Here is a 25,843-nt window from a genome sequence, read left to right on the forward strand (position 1 = left end):
GTGCTTGAATCAGTGCAATGATTCTCAGTAAAGTATTCGGTGACATTTCCATTTGCGCATTAGAGAATCTTGTGTGTGTGACATAGTTGATAAATCTTCTGTAAAGCTCTCAGACTGCAACTCTTTACAGTGTGTTGTCCCAACAGTACTTGAGCTGCTCAAATGATTCCTGAAAAAGAGATTCTGTCGTTCAGCTTGAATTGAAATATCTGCTACTTGTTCAATTTTAATGCTATTTTCAGTGGCTGTACTATGTATAATAGCTACCAGAGGCATTGTAGCATCTCACAAAGTTTATAGCTAAGAAGGAGCACTTTAATTCCCTGATATCTAATGCTAAAAGGGATGAGCAGCAACGTTGTCAGAATATGTCCCTTTAAATCACCTACTGTTCTCATACAGAAGCATATCACAATTCCTTCATTGTGAAATTGCTGCCCAACATATTAATAGGTACACTGTCACCATAAAGACTGGAGCAGTTCAAGGAGAAGGAAAGGCCAAGTATCACATTCTTACCAGGCGTGGGATCAATTTGTTTGGTATTTTCTGTAGTGACTTTTGAGAAAGGAGAAATTGTCTTCATTGCAGAAGAAGTGGAGAATTTAAGTTGAATTACTTAAATGAATCTTAATAGAAAGCTGGTCTCAGCAATGGTGACCAAAGTATCCGATTGTAGTAGAAACCCATCCAGTGATCTTTAGGGAAAAAGATCTACCATCCTTATCTGATCTGGCCAAATGTGGTTAATCTAGCAAGTTACTTTGTTTTTAAGGAAAATTGAGGATGGGCAACAAATGCTAGCCCTATGTGTAATACCCACATCCTGCAGGAGGAGGAAATACTTGGACAGGAAAGTAAGCTTTAGATGTATAGGAAGGACAAGAGTGTATGTAAACAAAATGCACTATTTATTCAGTGCCAAAAATCATGCTGCTCTTTTCTGTTTGCAATGAAATGCTTTACTTGTATTAGTCTTTGGCCTCTATTTCATCCCAGAAATGCATTTCTCATTTTAAGTCAGTCCATGAAGCAGGATAATACAGATATTGTGAAGAAGATACCCAGCAGTTTAAAATGTCCACACACAACCTAGCAAGTGACTGTCACGTCCTTCAACAAAGTGAAAGTATAAAGCTGCTTTCAATTCAAAAGTCATAACATTTGTCTAGTTGACAAAGAACTATGTTGTAGCGAGGGAATTATTATTGAAAAGCTGGTTCAAAAACAATGGTCTTGGACAACGTCTTATCAGACCAGGGGCCAGTTCTGGCCTGATCATAAAAAGCATGTTTTAGAGTAAGCCTTTGACAATCGGAATGGCTTTGTTTTCACCAGAAATGCAGTACATATAAATGCACTTACGTGGGCTAACTCCAGAGTCCAACCAAGATTTCAGACCATCAACTAGATGAAAAAACTGTCCAGTGTTGCAAAAGAAGACCACTTTGCTCGGAGACCACCCAATGACTTCTTCCAAAATTAAGTTTTTAAGCAATTCTTCGTTAGACAGTAGCAAAGGTATAATTGAGTGGGTACTCATTTCAGCAGCATAGATGTAAAGAGTTGATTTAGTGGTAATATGCACAGTTTCAGGTTAATGTTGTAGGACTTAGATTAGTTTTTAACCAAATTTCACTATCTGTCATGGCAAAAGTCCAACCTAAGAGTGACCAGGCAAGCAGTGCCAATTGCTGTAGAAACCTATTTACTTTACTAATGCATTTAGGAAGGAAATCTGCCTTTTGCTGGTCTGATCTGTGATTCCAGACCCACAGCACTGTGGTTAACTCTTAACTGCCCTCTGACATAGCCTAGCAAGTTACTCTGTTATATCATGTCTTGCAAACAATGATTGTGTAAATATGACTGCCCCAATACTACCAGATCCAGGGATGATTATGTCTCCTGCCACTGGGACAGGACATCGACCAGAGGTAGTAAAACAGTAGTATATAAGCAGCGAGCGTTGCACTGGAAGCCCTCAACATTGAATTAGACCTGGTAAGGTATGGTATTGGATCCTAAGGCAAGAAAACCTGTGGTGATTACCATTTACTGCACTCTTCCACATTGAGCACTACTTGGAGGGAGCATGGCAGATGGAAAGGGTGTAGAATGTTTCTAATGTCCATCACCAACCGTGGCTTGGTTGCAATGCTACCTAATGACTACTGCTAGTGACTGGGTTTGCAGCAGGTAGTGAGGGAACAAGAGGGAAAGATAGTTGACCTCATTCTCACTAAATCACCTGCTGAAGATGGATCCTTCCATTTTAAGTTCTGTAGCCCTACTATGTTCAGTTGTCAGTGGTGGTGGACAATTAAACAATTAACAGGAGAGTGGCTCCACAAATATACCCACCCTTGACAATGCAGCAGTCAAAAGACAGGTTGAAGTATTCACATCCTTTTTGAGAAGGGAAAAAAGTCAAGCAGTGATCTGTCTCTGCCCCAGCCAGTTTGATTAAATCCATGTGTTAATCACAAAACGGCTAAAGATACTGGATACTGCAAAGGCTTTGGGTATTCCAGCAATGCTGCTCCAAATGCATTGTACAACTAGCTACAGCTCTAGCCAAGCTGTCCCAGTACAGCTACAATGCTATATCAACCTGGGAAATTGGAAGTTTGCCCAGATCTGTATTATTGACAAAAAGCAGGAAAAATCCAACCTAGCCAATTAGATGATAGCATTATCAAGCAGCATCTGCAAAGGAATAACTTGCTCACTGATGTTCAGTTTAAGATCTGCCAGGACTAATTAGTTCTTGAGCTTACGGCCTTGGTCCAAACAAGGACAAAAATGCTGCAAGGTAGAGGTGAGGAGAGTGTGTCTACTCTTAATACAAGGTGAAATGTTGCCTAGATGTTGTCAAAACAGATACACGCACACCAACGAGCCACTAAGCCACGACCAATTCTCACTACACGTGGACAATGAGGGACACAAATTCGACTGGGACAACACATCCATAATCGCACAAGCGAGAGAAACGCAAGGGAATTGCTGGAGGCCTGGTATTCCAACCAGAACTCCATCAACAAACAAACGCATTGAATTAAACCCTGTGTACAGAGCAATAAGTAATACCAACCACCTCAGGAAAACTGGCATATAAATAACAAGCAGGACAGAACACCAGCACTTCACCGGAGGCGCACTGACAACGTTACCTAGCAGGGTGACAAATGATTGCAACCAAACCCACCGGCTCAGCGAGCATATCTACAACCTCAGGGGAAAGACAACTTCATAAAATGTGGGAATAATCATGCTGACCAACACCCCCATCACCACTTATGTTTTGTATCATTTCATTAGCACATCGTGCACTAACAGTAGCCCATCAAGTGGCATCAGATCATTCAAAAAAATCCTGGATATTTATTTCAGTGGATGGAGAGGGAGATAATTTGGCTGAAAACAATAGTTTCATATCTGATTCGGTGGGATCCTTATGTTACCATAGCCAAAATGCTGAAGATAGAGTGGTCTGTTTTAAAAATGGTTTAGTTGTAATTAAAGGTTATCTTTGTATAATTAATGCATGTAATAAATTGTGCCATGTCTGTTTAATGAATTATTGTTACTTGGAGGCACCTTGCTTAAAAATGGCAACCACCCGCACCTACAGTCCACTCCGAGTGAGTGGATCTGTTTTTGAGGCTCCACTTGTCACCTACAATAAAAAAAAAATGTAAAGCTAGTTTTATTGAAAGTAGAATGTTTGATGACTTCTACACCCACAGTTATTTAAAGGGTCAAAAAAGGTAGAGAAATGGAGAGGAATATCAACATTAAAAAATACCTTTAGATATAAGAATTAAATTATAAACGTAGTCTAAGTAACAGAAAACTTTTGCTATTTCTCAATCAATCTAACATAGAAGTTGCTTTACTAGGAACATATGATTATTTACTGACCAATGGAAAGGAAATTGAAGCTTCATTTGTTTACAAATTTCATCACTTACCAACAATAGACATATTATTGTGGAAGATTTAAATTAGCTAATAGTAGATTGGGATATTTGTGATGAAATTGGAGACTTATCTTTTGCTCCGTGTTCATGACTGTTCAAAAAAAGCAATTGCAGTATTGTTTGTTTAACCTGATTCTATTTAACCAAATGAATTAAGTAGGTGACCTAAAAGTTGATAAGGGGAAGTATTTGTGAAAGTAGTGATGTTGATGAGCATTGCACAAGGCCAGATTAAGCATTAAAAAGAAACCAAAAAAAAGGACAGATAACTAAGCTGTAAATGTGTCAAAATGACGTTATTTAGATTGAATGCAAGGGAAATGTGGCAAATAGTCATTGATCATCAGTAGTTCATATTTAAAATGTGCATAAATAAAGCACATTCCAAAGAGAAAACAACTGTGCAATCCAAAATTGCAGCACGAGTACTGAAGAAAGCAGTTAGTAATTGCAGATGAGAGAATAAATGCAGGAAATATAACTAATGTATAGGAAATCTACTGCAGTAACTCAAAATTTGAATCAGAAAGAGACCAAGAAAATCAGTGATGGGCAATAAAACAGCTGTGGACACAGTAGTAATAGAGGTAAGTAAAAGATGGATGTAAAACTGCTAAAGATAAAAGCAGCCAAACTTGTAGTGATTGAAAGGAGGGCAGTTTTTAAGACTGGATGTGCAATGAGAAGTAATAGGTAGTTAACAGGTAAAGTTCAAAAGGAGATTGGCAAATAAATTATTTGGATTTGGATACAAGCTCTTAAAACCAGCATCAAAGCAACCTACTTAATGTGCTAGTGGAAGGAATATTGCTGTTGTGTACGCTACTTTATATTAATTGATGTTTTGGTTTCTTTGTTGTCAGCATAAACAAAGTGGATATGGTTTGTGTGACTGGATGTCAGCACTGAACTCTCAAAAGGATATTTAGCCAATTGTTAGGAAGTCTAAAAACTAAGTAATAAAAATTGAATTGCACATTTTCAAAATGTAAGATCAAAACCTCAAGTCCAGCTGCTTCATTTACCATTATTTCCTTTAAATTCTCTGGTTGGCATTATTTTACCAAGTGAACAGGAAGATGCAGAGCAAAGTGTATTCCAAATCAAAGATTATTACCTTGATGATTACCTAGACTGCCCAATATTTCAGTAACAGTTTTGGGAAGCCAAGTTCACTTCAAATTTCTTGTGCAGTTTCTCCCAAGTTCATACTGCCACCTGGTGACTACTTAAGTAAAGCCACTGAAACAAATGGAATTGCTTAAAATGCAAAAGAGGTCAATATTTTATTCCTGCTGGGGGGAAAAAAAACCTATCAGTGATTATATGCACAGTAGATAGCAAGTAGAAATACATAATTGTATCATCTGTGGTTCAGTTCATAACATATCCACATTGATTCAGAAAGATAAAAATCTTGTTTCAGCATTTAAGCACAATAAACAAAACTGAGCTGTTGTTTTTTTTCAGGTGAAACATTAAACAAAGGCCAATTAACAAAGTCTGGCCAATATTTATTCTGTAATTCAACACTACAAACTTCATCCAGTTATCACCACATCTCTGTTTAAGACCTTGTATTTAAAGTACTAATTGTGTTTAAAGCACATTGGAATGTACAAATGCCAGTCTTTATTGTTGCAGCAGATTTAAGTGTATGACGTTTTTCCAGTCTTTGCATTCAAACTTTACCAAACTGAATGAGCAAAAAAAGAGAAATTCAACAGATCTGGCAGCATCAGAACTATTTAATGCTGACACTGGAGGGGAAGATGTTTGGTGATTGTATTCTGGTGGAAATGACAGAAGATGATCCTTTGAATGCAAAGACCAGAGGGGTGGAAAGTGTGGACAGGAGGAAGTCTACTATTGTTCTGGAAAGGAGGAGAATAGATGCAGGCAGAAGTGTTTGAAGTGGGTTGGATACAGTTGGAGGAGTGGGGGGGTAAACCTCTGTTTGAGGAAAAGGAAGTTATGCCAGAGGCAGCCCAGTGGAAGGAGATATCAGAACAGAAGTGAAAGGGACAGAAAAACTCGGAGAACAAAACAGAATCCTTGCAGGCCATAGTTGAGGAAAAATTGTAGTCCAGGTAATTGTGACAGTTGGCAGGCTTGTAATGGATGTTAATGGACAGCCTGTCCATAGAAATGGAAACAGAAAGAAGGAAACACAGTCATAAGAATCACAAAAGGTTTCTGATGCTTTATGTCAGTTCCACAATTTCCAGTTTTCTGGCCCTAGTAACCTTCCCTTAACCATTGATGTATAATCCTTCTAAATGTCCACCCATCAGGCAAAGGCTCTACGTTTCTTCATGGAAGAGGCCTGTACATCTACCACTGTCCTCTATCAGTGGCTGAGCTCATTCTCATTGAACAACCTCTCCTTTAGCTCATGTAACTCCTCCAAGTCAAATATGTAGTTATGGATACTCGCATGTCCCACCCACAATTTTTTTTTCTGATGCATTATTGATTGTTGATGTAGCTTTCTGCCATCATCTAGGATTGGAAAAATTCATTTTTACTAACAATTTCCATCCTTCTGTCACCTTCACTTGTCCATTTCAGACTCTTCCTTGACTTCCGTTTCCATTTCTATTCTGTTCTGTTCACCAACATCTAATACAAACCCATTGACTCATGCAGTTACCTTGATTACACTTTGTCTCACTCTAGCTGCTGCAAGATTCTGTACCATTCTCCCAGTTTCTCCATCACTGTCATACTTGTTCCGATGATGCCACCTTACACTGGCTGCCTCCAACATGACCTTCTTTTGCTCCCCACCTAAAAATCAAAGATCACCTTTCTGCCAAGTCTTCACCACCCCCCCAACCAAATCAAAGATTACCTTCCTGGTAGTTAAAAATGACAAAGCTTGAAACATTATCATTTGGTTTGCGGCTGCCCTTGTAACTTCTTGCAAGCACAGATGAGTCACAGTACAAGATCACCTGGTATTTGTTTAGCTGTTAGCACACTGTTGTTCAGCAAATACAGAACAATTTCAGAACATCCAACAGCAGACATTTTGCTTTGAGTTTTTGCAGCGATGGTCTTTGAACAACCAAAGGAACCTGCTGTTTGAGTAGGTCAGCCAAGCCACTGGGACATGTGGTCGACATACATCAAGCCAACACCAAATTTCCCCACTTAAAAATCAAAATTTGTCAAAAATGGTTGGTTTGATCTTTAACAAAAGAACCAGCACTCAGGGTCAGGGCTGTTGAGCCAAGTTTGAAACCTCTTTTAGCAATTTTCTCTATGGAAGGTTTGCTACAGTATGGTTTGACCTTGAACAACCATTATGGTCAGGATTAAAGAAGTTATCGATCAAGATTTGCTCTTTTGACACCTGAAATTATACTTCCAAAAGAAGCGAGGGAATTTCCACTTTCTCTACTACCAACTACTACTGACTGAAGAGGGTAACAGTGGACTGCAGTCAAGATACAAGCTGAATTTGTGACGTTTATGTAACACAGAAGCTAATAAAATGAAGGACCTCACTGATGACCTGATCTGATAAGGATTTTTAATGAACCAGCTATTACAGGACACACATCTTTAGCAACATTGTGGGGACTATTTTACCAATTCTACTAAAAAAGACTAATTCATGAAGAAAGGAATCCTCCATCCACAGGTAGAGTCACTCCATTTATCATTGCACTCTTGTCACTGAGGAGGAAGATTATTGTATTCACCACATCTTCTACCTCTACAAAACAAAGTTAAAAATTAAACTGTTAAATATCGTACACAACAATCCAGAACATTGATTTAGAGACTAAATACGTATCTAGTCGGTATGAAATGAAAATGAAAGTGACGAAACCCAAAACTGGTGCCAGATATTTCCATAACTAACTAACAAAACTATGACACAGAAAGATAAGAAGGCGACATGAAATCTGACACCTGTTGAGCAAAGTTACTCAACTATGGTATAGCAGCAATTGCAAATGCTCAGAGGGAAAAGAAATTCCACCCCCTTCCCAACATTAGGGGCAATGGTGGTGGAAGTGTGCCATTTCACTTGTGTTCCTCCCCATTTAAAAAAAAACACTACATATGAAGTTTTATAAAACATTCAATACCTGAATAAGCACCTCCATTTAAGCATTAAAGGCAATAAAAGGGATTGAGACTTTTGTTCATCTACTAGTGAAATACAAACTTACTTCCTGGGATCCGTAGAACTTCAGGAACTGGTCTGGCAGAAAATATTTCTGCCAAGGGGACACTCCTATTAAGATTCAATGGCTGCAGATCCAGGATTGTTTGGACATTGGTCCATCTCAAAACATTTTAAAAAGTCATCTGTGTGTTTATTGGCAATTAACTCTCTCGCTGGCATTAGGGTCATGTTAGGTTAATAAATTCCAATCCTTTTTTTAAGCTAAGGGAATACAAGTCAGTGCTTTAAAAATATATGCAGCAAGGCTATTTTTATGGTAATGAAATAGTAAGAGTGGCAACATGAGAGTCAATAGACAATCAAGTACAAAATATACAACAAAATAGTTCTATAGCTGTGGACAATACAGTTATATTCAACTCTGATGAAATCAATTAAGAATGTGTGGGCTTTCCCCCAGTGTTGAGGGAAGTCAAAAATACATCTGTACTTGCTCATTCACCTGCAAATCTACCCAGTGGGATACGGGACAACATTCCTGCTGCTTTTGCTGGGTCACTCCATCCAATCCGACCCATTGCAGTCATCACTACTGTGGGGTTTACTGCATTCACTCGGATCTGAGAAAGCACAAAAAAAAAAATACTTGAACGTTATGTTTTCTTTTGGTCAAAGACAGTCAAATACTTCTGGATTTCAAATCTTAGAATTCAAGAAACCGGTTTACACTGAAATTCATTGCAGTTGCAGGAGATGAACTAGCCAGAGAAAAGAAATTTGAACTAAATAAATTCAGCCTGTTATAAAAAGTGGAAAATTACTGCAATTTACTATTAATTTCCCATACCATAATGAAAACCTAAAATTTGTTTCATGAACTTAAGAGGCTATTGAGCACCCTCTAGTGGACAACTGTTATATATCCAAAAGTAGTAGTTGTATTTGAATAGAAATACAATATTAAAAAATCAAAACGTCAGCCTTCCTGTTCCTCTGATGCTGCTTGGCCTGCTGTGTTCATCCAGCTCTACACCTTGTTATCTCAGATTCTCCAGCATCTGCAGTTCCTACTATCTCTTAAAAATGTAGTATCAGGTGTTCTTTCAGAATCAAACAGGAATACTGAAACAATGGAACAATATGAAAGAACCAGTTCCCAATCACATTGTGGGCATTGATATTTAGAATTTACACCACTATGAGCGAATAGATGATGTCAAGGTTCAAGTTTAACTTCATACATTTGACTCAAGTACCATACTAGCTTGATAGCCTACAACATTCAGCCTTGGACAGTTGAATTTTACAGATACCCTTTCCACAGTCAGATGACATGGCCATTGTGGTTTTAGGCACAAGCCCAAGCATCAAATTGTAACTAAAGAGAAATCAGCAACTTGCAGGAAAACAAACATGTTCCCTCGTCAATCAAGATAGAGAACACTGATTTCCTGAAATTCTCCCAATCTTAAAAAAAAATCTTAAAAAGCAGAACACTCATAGGAGTGAGGTGCTAGCATTTTAAAAGCTGTAAGAAAGCAATTCTTCAAAATGAGCAAAACATCTTAAAAAGCAGTTTCAAAGAAGAGTACGAAATTAAAGTACTTTATATTCATTTATATGTTGTGATATGACACAACACAACATTTCATTACATTTACCAAAAGGATGTGGATGCTTTGGAGAGGGTGCAGAGGAGGTTCACCAGGATGTTGCCTGGTATGGAGGGCACTAGCTATGAAGAGAGGTTGAGTAGATTAGTATTATTTACATTAGAAAGACAGAGGTTGAGGGGGGACCTGATTGAGGTCTACAAAATCATGAGGTATAGACAGGGTGGATAGTAAGAAGCTTTTCCCCCCCCCAGAGTGGGGGACTCAATTACTAGGGGTCATGATTTCAAGGTGAGAGGGGAAAAGTTTAAGGGAGATACGCGTGGAAAGTTCTTTACGCAGAGGGTGGTAGGTGCCTGGAACGCGTTGCCAGCGGAGGTGGTAGAGGCGGGCACGATAGCGTCATTTAAGATGTATCTAGACAGATACATGAATGGGCAGGGAGCAGAGGGATACAGATCCTTGGAAAATAGTTGACAGGTTTAGATAGAGGATCTGAATCGGCGCAGGCTTGGAGGGCCGAAGAGCCTGTTCCTGTGCTGTAATTTTCTTTGTTCTTTGTACATTATCTTACCTCCTGTTAACATTAATATCCAGAAGTATTTGAGATGCTATTCTATACACCAGTAAACCTCCTGTAACAATGATACTCATTGATAATTGAAGCTTCCTGCATCTTATTATGCAGACTAGAACTCATCATATTTAGGACATGAAACATTTGCTGCTTGGCTGAAATAGGTGCTCAGCATTAATCAAGAGGGAAAATTGAATATTGATTTACATTTTGTGGTTTAGCAAATGGAAAAAGAAATATATTTTTAGCAGCAAAAATGTATAGCACTTCTAAATCAGTATTATTTCACACTTTGTAGGACCTTTTCATCTAATTCTGTAGAAAAGATCAAATACAAATATTCATTGATTAGCAGCTGGGACTAGATGGTAGAAAAGCAAATTTGTAGTAACCAGGTTTTTCTAGCACTGTCTCTGAAGTGCAATTTATCTGTCGCTGATATTAAAGGACTCACTCCTCATCTCCCATTCAAAATGTACCAGGTACTGTTAGGCTTCTGTTGAATGCACTGGGCAACTGCTACCTCTATCCTCAGGCTACATGTAGAACACTGAATATTGCTACAATAGAGAAGGTCCAAATCAAGCTGATCAATTAAAGATCAGACTAAAAAGGTCAATAGATGTCCTAATGAATGAATAATGATTTTTTTTTTAAAAAACCCTTTTTAGGAAGGCTATGGAATCTAAAAAGTCAGCCAGTAGTTTGCATCTTTCAATGCCTACCTTGTGCGGTCCCAACTCAAGTGCCATCACTTTCGTTAGCATGTCCACAGCTCCTTTTGAGGCACCTTTAAACAGCAAGGGCAAAAAGATGCATTTAAAGAGGCAATTTGCTCTCCTAATGGAGTCTTGTAGTTAAGAGGTGCGACCATATCAATTCTTAATTGTTAGATTATTGGGGCAGTAACTGACAGAACGGGACAGCACAATATCAGCCAAGTTGTCCTTCGGAGCTTTTTATTCAGTGCATACATACACTCGTGCACACGTGATCAGGAAGTTTTGGGGGGCGGTGGTGGTTGGTTAACCATGGAAAATATGTTTAACTAGTAAAATTCATTCACAAAAATGAGGTGCTTTAATTATTGAATGCACTTTAGAAGTCAATTAAAACTTTGGGCTTTAGTTGAGGAAGCAACAGTTGCCTCATTAAAAAGGAAATCAGGGGATAAAGGATCAGAAGTACATACATTATTTCTTCAGGTTAAATAAATACGCATAGACTTACTGGTTTTATTACAACAGTTCTTACTCCCTTTGAAACACTTATTTACTGAGGCAAGGGGAGGGAAACAGAAAAGATGTCAACACCAGCTTCAAGAAAATTAAACTTTGGGCATAGATAATTGTAGCTAGGCATAAAAATTTAATTAAATCAAGCTGCATTTATTGATCTGAAAGCAAGGTTTTCAATTAAGTAGCTATTGGAAAAGCAGCTGTCAATTCATTAAACTCAGTCACATATGTTTGATTAAATCATCTATTGTTTCAAGTGTCAGCTTGCCTCATTTGGTAGCATTCACAATCCCATAAAAGGAAGTTCTGTAATCAAGTCCCATTCAAAGACAAATACAAAATCAAGGCTGACTTAACACAAAAGTACCACTACTAGTGAGGCACTTACTTCAGTAGACAAAAAAAAACACAAATCGCAAGCACTTCACATACAAAGCAACGAGGAGGCATACAAAAATGAAAATTTACTTTCCCCAAAGAATTTTAAAAAGGAAACCAAGCCAATGAAGTTAAAGTATCCACAGCTAGTGTAAAATGCATGGTGGCACGGGATTTTAATATTGTAAACATCAAGTGGGGAATTTATCTTTGGTTTAGACTATGACTTGTCTGCAATAGTATTTAGTCAAAAAACAAAAAGAACAGCAAGGGCTGGAAACAGACCTGAAACATTAAATCAGTTTCTTTCCAAAGGCACTGCGATAACCCATGCGCATTTTGGATTAGTGTTTAGCCAATGTTGTTTTTGGATTGTTAAAAGCAGTCCAACTTGATCTTTCCAAATATGCACTGGAGATTCTTAAGAAAAAGTTCAGGCTCTTTACAAAGTGAAGAGTTTTGCATTTTCCTGAGATTTGCAACCGTATAGAAGAAATAGCTGCCATAAATTGTGACTTATTGTGCTACCAATTCCAAAATAAGCACTAAAAGACTTAGTTCACAAAGACATGGATAAAGCAAGGGATAGCACTCACAGTATACAGCATGATCTCTCAAAGCACACTTGGATGCCTGACTGGAGATGTTCACAATAGAACCACCTTCTCCACGACACATCATCCCCTTTGCAATTATCTTTTGAAAACAAAGAAAACTTCAATTACTTCCGAAATTGCTGAAATAGCAATGTACAGAAGTTGTGCAGAAATATCGCTCATGTTAGGAGTCACGAGATGTAGATGGTAATAGTACCATTGAACAAAATATGCTCCACAGTGGTGTCACAGCTGACAGGTTTATATTGGCAACTCTCATGGGGACCTCCTGATCACTCATGGCTTATAAGGGAGATGAGATATGCAAAGTAGGTTCCCTCCCATCACCTAGCCAGCCTGTTCAACTCAGAACACTAAGTTTCAAAACAGAATTTGAGGCAGATCCTCAGCCTGGTTAGAGAAGATTCACCTCTCATTTCTGAGAGAGGCCAAATTCAAATTGACCTGGAAAATGTAAGGTTAAGTGCAGGTTCAACTGGCAGTTAGGAGGTCAATGAAATGTTAGCATTCATTTCAACATGTCTAGAATACTCGAGCAGGGACATACCACTGAGGCTGTCCAAGGCTCTGGTCAGACCGCATTTGGAATATTTTGGCTATACAGAGAAGGTAGGAGAATAGGAGTTGAGCAACACAGCCATAATTGAATGATGGCGCAGACTTGATGGGCCAAGTGGCTTAATTCTACTCCTATATCTTACAGTAAGATTTTGACTACCCCAAGTTCAGAGACAAGATGATCTTAGCTTACCTCCACTGCAGTAACTGGTGGAAAATAAAAATAAAAGAACTGTGGATGCTGTAAATCAGAGACAAAAATTGAAATTGCTGGAAAAGCTCAGCAGGTCTGGCAGCATCTGTGGAGAGAAATCAGAGTTAATGTTTCAGGTCTGGTGACCTTTCCTCACAACAGACTCTTCTGAGGAATGGTCACCGGACCCGAAACGTTAACTCTGATTTCTCTCCACATATGCTACCAGACCTGCTGAAATTTTCCAGCAATTTCAATTTTTGTCTCAGCAACTAGTGGTCTTGGTGAAATGGCAAGGGACAAGAAATTAGTTTGGTTTTTCATCCCTGGCTGGGATCTAGTAACTCCTGTGTGAAAGGGCATTCGATAAAGACAGAATGAGGCTATACCGAAGCCCTGCAGAGAACTCTCTGACACCTACTGTTCAAGTACACAGAAGGAATGGTCCTAATCCTGAACATCAGCCACTATCTGTGGCAATACAGTTCAGAAAAGCCGAAAAAAAAACCAACTAAACGTAGTTTAGGAAAACAGACCCTTCGGGCCAACTCATCCATGCCGACCAAGTTTCCAAAATAAACTAGTCCCACTTTTGCCTGCATTTGGTCCATATCTCTTTAAACACACCTTGCAAGGCCAAGAATGAAATACTGTACTATTCATTTAAACAGTGGTGATTGGAGGGTTCTGTAAGTCACTCATGCAGATAAAGAAATTGCAGTTTTGTGAAGTTTTTCTATTCTTAGGGGGAAAAAAATGGGTAGAAAACCATGAGTTTCAAAGGCTCCTTTTGTCCAGGTGCTTCAATAGGAAGAAAAAGAAATAATCCCAATTACTGATAAGTGTTTTAAATACTCAATCAGAAATTAATATGTATATCATCTATTCCTCACTTGATCACACTCCAACTGCTGGTGTCTACATCAGTTTCATAACTAATGCACCAAGGACAAAGCAAAATTTCCAACTTTGGGATGACACTGGAGGATTCACATGATTGCAGTGGTGCAGGTTATCCAAATCAGCAATAGTGTTAAAGCACCAGTGAACAGCTTCACTGGTTAAATGTAATTCACCCAAGATTCAAAACTCTGCTTACTAACAGGCAAGTTTCACTAGTTCTCTGCTCAATGGAAGTGTTATATGCAGGTCCTGTCTGAACTCAGGGGCACATGTTCTGCAATAGCACCTCAGCCCCTCTAAATCTCTGGCATCATCCTCAGCATACTTTCAGCCTCACATCTTTACATCCTCTCAAACTTTCAGCTGCCTATTCCCTGCAGCCTCAACCAGAGGGTTACTTTGCTTAAAAACAATAATCTCATTGAAAATTATACATTTATTTGCAAGAGAATTGACATCTTTAAAAACTACATCCAGACTTCAAAACCTTACCTGTGAAATATGCAACAGTGCTTTCACATTAACGTCAAATACTCTGAAAATCAGATACAGAAAAGATAAAGATAATAGAATGGTTCTAAAATTAGAAAACAAGTTAGCTGATAGTTTTATTCTCCTACCATAAGCTACCCAGCTCTATAGATATTGCCCAGCTCAGAATCTCCTGCGTTGGATCAGTATTTTGGATGGCAGCAGGCTTCATTCAAATTAAAAATCAGTCGTTTAACCACCAACAGGTAGGCAGTATGGACACCCAAAGTTTTCAGGATGCAAGTTTCCATTGCAGCCTCTGGACCTCCATGTCCCGATGTTCTAGTCTCCTCTGGAAGAAGTGAATGCCTTGCCAGCCCTTGTATTTCACATCCGTCCATAAAATTGGCTCCCTTTAATTGATCCCAGTACCAGCATCATTTATCTACACATGCTCCACTCGTACCAGTCTTTCAATTTCGTCTACCTCCACTTAATCAGATGCTATTTCTGTTTCCTTTCTTGCCCACATGAACTGAAAAAGCACCAAATGCTCGAAAAGAAACATGCTTTGCATCCTGCCCACTTTCCTCTAACTGCATGTTTTGTGCAAACAGTGGCTTTTATATACCCAGAGCTGGGTTCTGGAGGGCAGTTACCCTTCGGTCAATATTCTGTCTTTTCCCCTTCTTCCCATAACAAGCTACTTCCTAGATACAAGTTACAGAAATTGTGGGTATTGTATAACCAGTTGGAAAGCTTTAAAATTTGGTGAGTTAATACCAACCCAGTGAAGCAATCCAGTTGTCCCTTTCTCCCATTTTACCCTGCAAGTTTAAATTACCCTTGTGCTCTCCAATTTTTCTTTTGATTTTAGCAGTTGGCTGACAACCAAGATGTACATACTTTCTTAAGTGCTATCAAGACCATCTACAGTCTATGTACCAAAAAAAAAAACCCATTCCACTGCTGCTCAAGAACAGAGAGGCAGTCAGAGCTCATGGAGGGAGCACTTCAGATCTCAAGAGTGTCTTTGATTCCATCCTGCAGCATCATCAGCATTTTAGCACAACCCCATACCAGCACAAGGTAGAGCAGGCAGCTGAACAAAAAGCATTAGGAGCAAATGGGATCCCTACACAAGCACTAAAAATATAATTAACACTCATTTCCCTTATCCGAAGGAGAGCGCAAGCCAGGAGATTGCAAACGTCATCCATTTTCAAAAGAATGTAAAGTGACGGGTTCAACAGCAGTAACTACAAAAGGAACCTCCCTGCTGTCAGCAGCTGGAAAATTTCACAAGAAGCCTCCTCAAACCTTCTCCCTGTGGCTGAAGAGCTCCTTCCAAGATCTCAATGCAGATTCTATTCTAAGGGGGGAAAAAAAAAACAGATGATCTTCCCTGCACAGCTACAAGAGAAATGCAGGGAGCTACACCAAACCTTTACATGGCTTTCTTGGACTTCAAAGACCTTCAACATGGTCAACTGTGGGAGATTATGGAGCATCCTCCTCCATTTCAGCTGCCTCCAGAGTTTGGCACTGTCTACCACCTGCTCCAGGATGATATACAAGCCATGATCCAAAGCAATGCATATACCCCAGACCCAATTCTGGGGTGAACTGAAGCAGTATCATTGCACCAAACACTTCATGATCTTCCTTTTTGCTAAGATGCAGCTCACCCTCAGTGAGCTTGGAAGCAGAGGAAAAACTTCAAGGACACCCTCAAAAATTTCTCTTTGGCTCCTCTTTGGACTGTTGTGTGAAATTGATGGGCTGAATGGCCTGCTTCCACACTGTAGGGGCTCTATGATTCTTTGCTTCCTTGGAATATACCAAAATATCTTTGTCAGAAATCACTTTTCTATAGTTTTTCCAGACAACCTCTGCTTTGACTGCACTCTCATACTGGATCCCTCATCACATTTAGAAGTAAACAGGAAGGGGACTAATTTCAATTATTCCTCGCTCTTCCTGTTAAATAAAAATTAACAACTTCTTACACAATGATCACCAATTATGGTCAAAGTATTACCCCACAAGTACTTTGGCCATTCAGCCTATTTCCTTTTATCATCACCAGATCCAACAAAGCTGCCTTCTTTTGGACCAAAAACAAAACAAAAAGTCCTCCTGAACACCTTTCAGAACTTCCTTCTCCTCCTTCCATTAACATAATCCAAATCTACAGTAAGCCCCTCCAATATTATCACTACAGACCTGGTACATTTGAGAGTTCCCTGTAGATTTTCCTCTCCTATTTGTCACCATTTGGAAGCCTGTAAAATACTCTTAACCAATTGGATTGTGTCTCTTTCCAATACCACAATGTCCTCCCAAAAATCAGTATTACAACCCCACTTTTGTATTGCTGAATACTACATGTTCAGCCAGTCCCTCTCATTTTAAACCACATCATGTTCCTACATGGATATTAGTGCTCAAGCAGGTCTTAAAAACCAGTTCTACACCTTTTAAATAAAAAAAAGCTTAAAAGTTAAAAACAGACAAGTTATAGAAAACCTACAGTTTTACTCATAACAAACATGTTGCCTTTGTTTTCTTAATTGGGTTCAAACTCACCACTGAGAACATCTCGGCTTACAAAATGCTCCCTCACCAGGGAAACTTATTGGAGTACAACTAAGGAAATACAAAGCAACCTATTTACGCAATTTATGTAAACATACACACAGCTTTAATGCGAGAATTTGACTATTTATTCCCAAGATAATTTCAAAATGCATATTAGATTTTTCCTTCATGCACAAGTCTTGTTTCTAAATAAAAAAAAAACTGGGTCAGATTTTTACAATATCTTTTACATACTTATCAAATGCATCCTCTGTGGCACTTAGGAAGGGCTGCAAAATGGCAACTGCAGCATTGTTCACTAAAAGGTCTATACGGCCTATATCTTTCAGAGATTTTTCCGTGGCTTCCCAAATGCTGATGTCCACACAAATAGTCAACATCTTAGGGGACTAAAAAAGATAAAAACAAAATCCTCGTTAAGTATGGGCAAGCTAATTTAGGAGTATGCATTACTGAATAGACATCAAGTGGTTAATCACCTACAGAATAAAAACTGGTGCAAAATTGATTTAACTAAATAAGTCAAATTCTGCAACTCCTCAGCTCAGATAACTGCAGTGGAGAGATCTATTCATTCATTTTGCCTCCTGTTTACTTGAGAATTTTCTGTTTTTTGATTTGCAGCATCTGCAGAACTGTACATCCAGTTAACGTCAATACTGGAAAGAACATTTAAAAACTCAAGACATTATAATCTAACTTAAAGAATTATTTTGTTCAACTGGACTGGAAACCTGTTCACGATGGAAAGTCAGTGCAATGTCTTTACAACATGTTTTTACATACCTCCTGAACAAGGCTATCCAAGTCAGATTGTGTCCTGCTTAATGCAATAACTTCTGCACCACATTCTAGTAAGGCCTTAGCAATGGCTCTTCCAATGCCTATAACAAATATTGTTAGTATGAAATAAAGAACAAGCAAAATTTCAGAATCTAATCCCCACCACACACCTCATCACGTCCCTCCTTTTTCCCCACCACAATCCTCATCACCACCCCATCTCAACCCCTAAAACCACTCCTCACCCATTCCCCAGGATTGCAGTCACAGATCCGATGAACATTTAACCCAAAAATTCCAGTACAACTTCAGCAGAAATTAAAAGTCATATCTGGAGACAACACATTGAGTCAGATAACTTTATCAAACTATGTTGGCACCGAATTTTGATTGGTTAAAGGTAGCCTGCCAACCAATTTTTAACTATTCCACTGAATAGTAAAATTAATGAAATTCCCCTGACACAACAGCACTACGGACACCACCCCCTTCCTTTTCAACTTCACCCAGAAGAAAGGCTAATGGAATTAAAACTAGAACCCAGATCCCAAGTGCAAGAGAGCTGGTGAAACTGGACTTTCAGCTTAAAGAAAGTAGAGAGACGATGGCCTAACTGCATAAAACTTTTGTGAAATACTACATTATTTAAAACATTCAACTAAACTGTAGGCACAAGAAACATGGATATTCAACAGCAAATGCAGTTTCAGGATTAATAAAGAAATCCTGTAGATAAAGAGCAATTATATATTGTGGAATTAATTCCTGGATTGAGATGTGGAGGCAAAACTATTGGAACGTTTAACAACTCTACGGGAAGACCACACGAGAACTTTTATGAACGTCAGAGACTGTGGTGTGGTGTGGTGTGACCAAATGACAATACACATTTTGAACTGTTTAACTAAAGTTCACAGATTAACCAGAACATTTTATTTCTGGTAATATGTTACTAGGGAGCAGAATCCCACCCATCTCAGTAATGCTGTAAAGAGACCTCGCAGTATCAGGACAAAGGTCAGCCTATTTGGAGAACAGCTTATCCAAAAATGGAAAAGTTGTGTTGTCAGAAACAACTCAGTTTGAAAAGGTGATGAACAACAGGCACAGGCAGCGGGTATATCCATACCTGGATGTCCCAGAGATGGATTACACAGAAGGCCTTCCTTAACCAGTTGAGTGATTTTTCTGAAGCTCTTCACTAGCTTTTTAAGTATCAGTTTCTTACATGTTGTAAAAACATCACAAAACTTGACCCTGAGAAACACATATTAGGACAAGTAGTCAAAAGCTAAGCCCAAGGAGCACCATGAGGCATACAGTCAGTGATAGGTAGGTGTAACAAACTGTGGAGGTTGTTAAAGACACAGCAACTAGCTGTGAAGTGATTGAAATCAAGAATACTCGAGAGGCCACAATTAGTGGGGAAGATTACAGAAATAGTACAACAGATTGCAACACTGCTCCCCAAGTTTCTTTTCCTTTAAGAAGTTACAATGTATTAGTGAGAGCCCCTCTGATAGGCAGGGAAAAGTAAGAGTAGTAATTGCCTTTTAACACATTCGGTCCAGGTTTGTGTGAGATTTAGAGAGAGACACAGAGAATGCAGGAGCTCAGAGGCTACAAAGGGGACTGGACGATAGCGGCCGAGGCCTAACTCCCCGCTACTTTCCCCGGGCTCCTTACCTTTCCCAGCGCCCGTAACCAGGGCTCGTTTGTGGGCTAGACTCTGCTCCATCCTCCCAGGGTCCCAGTCAGACAGGAGCTTCGAACGGGTGAGCCCTAGCCTCTGGGTAACGGGAAAGACTAAAGTCAACTCCCTCTTCACCGACACGGAATACTCCAACCTGTCTCCTCACTTGGTTTCTAAACTGCAGCGATTTACACTCAGATTGGTTCAAACTGAGCCACCCGAGACCTCCCCCTTTTCACAAGCACCACCCACTGCTTCTGAAAACTTCCTTGTGCAACTGAAATGACAAGTTTTTCTGTAAATATATTTCATCCCCTTTGAATCATTTTGACCACTATTCCAGAGCCAAGTTCATAAATAAAACCATAAGTAGCAGCAAAAGGAGGTCATTCAGCCCATCCAGTCTGTTCCACCATCCAATGAGATCATTCAAGGCCTTCTTTATTCCACATCATGATACAAGTCTACAGGCACTCTGGCCTGTCTGAAGGTTGTGGCTTCAGGTTCCCACCGTACAAACTAACTATGACTGAAACCCCCAGTGCACTGCTGAGGGAGTGTGGCACTGTCGGAGTCACCATCCATTTGAATGTGATGATCTGCTGAGGGAGAGGTGAATGATTTGTTGGCACCATTTCAACAAAACAGCAAGGAAATTATCCCTGATGCCCTCCTCGGCAATGTTCACCCCTCAATCCAAATCCAATTTATCAGGTTCATCACGTTACTGTTTGTGGGAGTTTGTTATGTACATATTGGCTGTTTTGTTTTCTACATTACAATGGTGATTGCACTAAAAAAAGATTATGCACACTAAAGCATTTTTGAAAGTCCTAAGGATTCTATTCAACTGCAAGTACTTTTCCTCAGAAACATGTCAATCAGCCCAACAGGTGCAAGATGGCATTTATGTTCTACACTGGGTTCTTCTGCTAATTGTATTCCTCAGCTAACCTCACCAATAGAGACCCGTTTCTTCCTTATGTTTATTTACATTACAAATGTACTTTTCCTTCTTGTTGCCACTATATTAACTTGATTGCCACGGATTGGAGGTATTGCTGGAATTTCAACCAGACAGACCATCCCTTTCCCCAACCATACACCAGTCACTGAACATCCAAGCAGGTTCATTCTCAAGTGTTTCCATAGTAACTGTAAATGGATCAGATTCATCATTACCCTATTGCATGATTCTTGACTATTAATCTAACAGCCTTCTTTGTTTCTAATATTTTCATAAGAAAAGCAAATAAAATGGTCTAAAGTATACAATGTTTTGAACATTCCTTTGATTTTTCTCCTGTGCAATTTACAGCAACATCCAGGAGATTAATCTTCATCTTTTGTCACTATAGCACTTTCCCATGCATTCATAGAAGGTATAACACTTGTCCCTTTACTTCCTCCTTCCTCGTTGTCCAAAGTTCCAAACACACCTTCCTGGTGAAGCAGCAATTTACTTATGCTTCTTTCAACCTAGACCACTGTATTCACCGCTCACAATACAGCTTTCCTTCACATTGATGAAATCAAACATTGACTGGGTGACTGCCTTGCAGAACACTCACCCTGTCAGTGACCTTCTTGTCATTTGCCATTTCAGTACATTACCTTCCTCTCATGCTAACATTTCTGTCCTAGGACTGCAACGTGCCAGTGAAGCTTGAAGTAAACTGGAGAAAAAGCATCTAATTTTCTACTTAGGTTCTTTACAGTCTTCAGAACTCAAACCTTAAACTCATCAACTTCAGACCATGAACTCTGTTCTCCATTTAGATGATCTGATGTCTTGTTAGCATGGGTTTGCCCTGAGGGAAGCCAATCTATTTTCTGCTTTTAACAGCTACACTTCATCTATATATCCCATTTCTACTCCCACTAGCACACTCTTTGCCTTTTTCCCTGGGCCACCTGCACCATCTGATCCACTTGCTCCATCTCTCACATTTCTTACTGCATAATATCCACCCAGCCCCTTCAGTTCTAAAGAAGGCACATCAGACGCAAACATTAATTCTGTTTCTCTTTTCATAATGCTGCCAGACTTGCTGAATTTTGGATTTTTAACATCCACAGCACTTTGTTTTAATCATCATCAATGGTCATTTGCTTACAGATGTTGTTTAAGTCTAGTCCAAGGGGCAGCAAGTTGAAATGAGTCAAGAGAAAGGTGGATGTAGTTCTCTGACTTTCTGTGTGTTTGTATTTTAGAACTGTGTTTATGTTCAGTTTCACTTCTATTGCAAAAACACTGGCAATGATATTTGAAGTCAATTTTAAACCTAACTCTTAAAATCAAAATGAGAATTTGCAATGATTTTACTTTTTTAAAAATCTCCTTTTCTAATTCTCCCTTCATTTTCACAGGTAGCATATTTGTAATGAGGTTCCCAAAAGTAGTTTGATTGACCATGAGACGGTGGCTATGTGATTGTCAATCACATAACATTTATTCCATTCTTTGCAAATGTAACTACGTTTACTTTAGCTGGGTATCTAGTATCATTGAGCCCTGAATAAATATAACTTTTTTTATTCATTTCCATAGTTAACATACAAAGAAAATATTTTATTCAAAATAGAAACATCACAAAATAATTTTTACATATTGACTGCAATGAAAAACACCAAGTAAACAGACTGATTCAATAAAAACATCATTGATAAAAGTAACTTTTAATTGAAGTGCTCATAATGCTGCAATGTGTCATAATAAAAGCTATAAATACAATAGGTAAAAATAATCTAAGCCTGATGCAATTCACTAATTCCCACCATACCAACTCCCAGCTTCAGTGACGAGAGGTTCATTCCATTACAGAAAAGCATCAAAACAGAGGTAACACATTCTGACACAAATTCTCCCTCTCCCTTCCCAATGTCACGGTTTCATTTTCTCTCTGTCCTCAATTTGTTTTTAATCTTTTTTCCTTCCTAGTTTTCTTTTTCCTTCCACTCTCCCCAGTGTTTTTTTGTCTGTTCCTCCCCTAATTCATGTTTCAGTTTCATTATGCATGGAATTTCCAGGTAACTTTGTTTAGTTCCAATGCTCCGAATAATGACAGCACAAGTAAGCTTCAGACAAGAGTTTGGTTGCAAGTACAATGATGAGGATATCCCACACACGAGAACCCTGCAGCCAAGGACAGCTTCTCCCAAGTGGTCAGGGGACTAATCACCCCATTACAGTGAACCTTGGGCCAAAGCAGAAGGGTTGGAAATCCTAACCCTAAATAAGATCTTTTCCAATGGCTTTCTTTGTGTGAAAGACAATCTAATTTTGTTTTTTTTTAAATTTCATCCTTTTTGATGCTGATTAAGACTGTGGAGAGATTTACCGGCAACATTCTGGATGCCCAATTCCATCATTGTATCCTACACTCTGTTCTATTACCCTAATGCACTTGTGTAGTACAATCTGCCTGTAAAGCACATAAGACACCATTTTTCACTGTACCTCGGTACACATGACAGTAATAAATCAAATCAAAAGTTATGATTAACAAAATATTACACAAAATATCATTAGAAACTTTTTTAAGATAGCTCACTATCTCTTCCAGCACTTCTAATCACAATGAGAAGAGGTTAGAGAATAACATAGCTTTGATCATAGGCTCCTGTCATCACCTGAGCCATTCACGATTAAAGTTTTCATTTTTACTTCAAAAATGAATATATACCCAATTAATATGTTGTGACCAAAATGAAATCATTCTGGCATATTTTTGAAAAAAAAGTGCACTTAATGGAAAACATGGAGAATGTGGTTGAATATAAAACTTAATTCTCATAAAGTACAAATGCAACTAGACAAAGTAATCACAAAAGCTCAGTAGGATACTGAGTTTTATAAATACAGGCGCATAATATGGGAATAAAGAAAAAAAAAGACAAACTTGTGAAAAGAAAACTGTTTAGGCCGCAGTTACTGTGAAGTTTTGGATGTCCAATTATAAAAATACTGTTCAAGCCATAAAGTGTACAACAGCATTGATTCTGCAAAATGATTGCAGCATTGGGAAACTGAATCTATAAAGAGAAAACAATATAGATTTAATTTTAATTGCAGTAATCTTCATTCTATATTGTAGTGAAAAAGTCTGTGCCATCATTCATTCAATCCATTTCTGATTGGCCTGGAGGAATCAGATGTAAGATAAGTCACTCACTTGAAATCTCTCATTAAAAGGTCACTTTGAGGTTTAAATAAACATGACAAAGACACCAAAAAATGTGTTTAAATGTAATCATTTAATTAAATTTCTCACCTTTTAACAACTGTCTATTTTTTAATGAAGCAAACTACTGGCAATCATGGTTCCAAACCAGCCTCGTAGGCTTACCACAATTTGCATTATTTTCAATTACAATGTAAGTGAATAAAAGGATTCTCCAGTTTTAAAGAATCTGAGTTGTTATAATCTTGGCATTTAAAAATAACTTTGGCATTTCCAGCTGAATGTAAACATACATGTTTCTAACATAGTATTTTCACATATAGCTATAACACTTTTTTAGGAAGCTTTCCTACAATCTCAGAGTAATTTTCAGTCTTTGTCACAGTATTGCACATTCTTAGTTGAAATGTTGTTAAAGTTCATCCACGATCAATTCATGTGTTTTTCCAGGATTGATCTTTATATGCTCACTGTCCTCGAGAGCAGTTGTTCAATTCAGTCCCATGTCAGTTCTTTGGTAGTGATTGTACCACAATGTTCATCATTAACTATAACTACTTCATTCCACTGTCTGTACACTAAAACAATTACTGCTGCCCTAGAGTCCATTGCAATGAGCTGTTCAATCTCAGCAGGTTCTTTGAATTCTATTGAAACCGTTGATCAATTAAAAGTTAACTTGAATTATAGACATAAAAGTGATTACATTTGTTTATCAAGGATCAAACTCCTTACCACAAAACCGTATGCAATTTCAGAGTTAACATACAAGATTGCTTTTCTAATCTAAAAGAGAGACATCACAATGCCCACTGAAAAACGCAACAGATTAAAAACTTTCAAGATTTGCAATATTCTTATCTATTGCACTCACCATGAGGTGCAAACTAATATTTACAATTATCATGGATTAAAATATATAAAAAAATTTTAGTCTGAAAGCATCCAATTTCTTCTGTCATTTTCAGACTGAAAATTTACTGGTACTCTTCATTAAGCATCTAAAGGCAGGTGAAATTTCTGGGAATCCTGTGGTTTACATCAGAATTCTGTCTATTGGTACCTTGCAGCACAGCTCCTGGGGTGACTCACTTCACTCAGCATTACGGAACTCCATTAACACAGATCTGCTGCTACATTGCACCATATAATTCAACCAGGAATTTCTTGGAAATGGCAGAGAACTGGTACAACTGAGTCTCCATTATTTTCATGAAAGTTCTACTGGTTCTGTCAGGAGACTAAGGAGTATTGGGATCTGTACTTTAAGCTTCTCTTTTACCACTTTCCACTCTGGATAATGTTTTTACAGTGTACGCTCTAGTTCCATATTTTAAACTTCCCACAAAACTTCAGTAGAAAATTTGAATTACTTGTGTCAATCAGACTTCTAACAAAATACGTTACTGTGAATTGAATGTTGTTTTACTATTCACATTTTAATATTTATCTTCAATTACAGACAGATTTATCACACATATTTCTTAGCTCATAGTGGAAAAGTCAAGGCCACAGAATATGAACACTTTTCAGTTGAGAAAAAGCAGTGAATTGAGAGCCCAAACCATTAATTAGGTCATTTATACAGTACACTATACACATTCTTTTAGGACTATTTGTTTTTATAGTCACTAAAAACTTTATTTGTATTTGCATTCAGAGTTCTCATTTGAGTGTTATGTGCAAACCATTCCAAAACAGCAATTCCAGTATAATCAAATCTACGGGGCTCTGAATTGTACATATGGGCTACCAGACATGGAATTTTCTCTTTATTCTAACTATGTCAGCTCTGAGTCAGAGATGAGTCCTACTCCCAGACATAATCTAAACTGAACAAAAACAAAGTTGCTGGAAAAGCTCAGCAGGTCTGGCAGCATCTGTGGAGGAGAAAACAGAGTTAA

General features: G+C 38.4%; 1 protein-coding gene across 1 annotated transcript; it reads right to left on the minus strand.

The window, feature by feature from the left end:
* Positions 1–7,507: 7,507 nt before the first annotated feature.
* dcxr (dicarbonyl/L-xylulose reductase) lies at positions 7,508–19,959 on the minus strand. The gene is made up of 8 exons (XM_020530309.2): positions 19,749–19,959; positions 18,066–18,163; positions 17,514–17,668; positions 14,700–14,742; positions 12,533–12,632; positions 11,046–11,110; positions 8,633–8,750; positions 7,508–7,710 (listed from the first exon to the last, which is right to left on the minus strand). The coding sequence occupies exons 1-8, from the start codon at positions 19,798–19,800 to the stop codon at positions 7,607–7,609; spliced, it is 735 nt and encodes a 244-aa protein (XP_020385898.2). The 5' UTR covers positions 19,801–19,959; the 3' UTR covers positions 7,508–7,606.
* Positions 19,960–25,843: the final 5,884 nt, after the last annotated feature.

The sequence above is a fragment of the Rhincodon typus genome, chromosome 23 (assembly GCF_021869965.1).
Source record: "Rhincodon typus isolate 14 chromosome 23, sRhiTyp1.1, whole genome shotgun sequence".
NCBI classification, from domain to species: Eukaryota; Metazoa; Chordata; class Chondrichthyes; order Orectolobiformes; family Rhincodontidae; genus Rhincodon; species Rhincodon typus.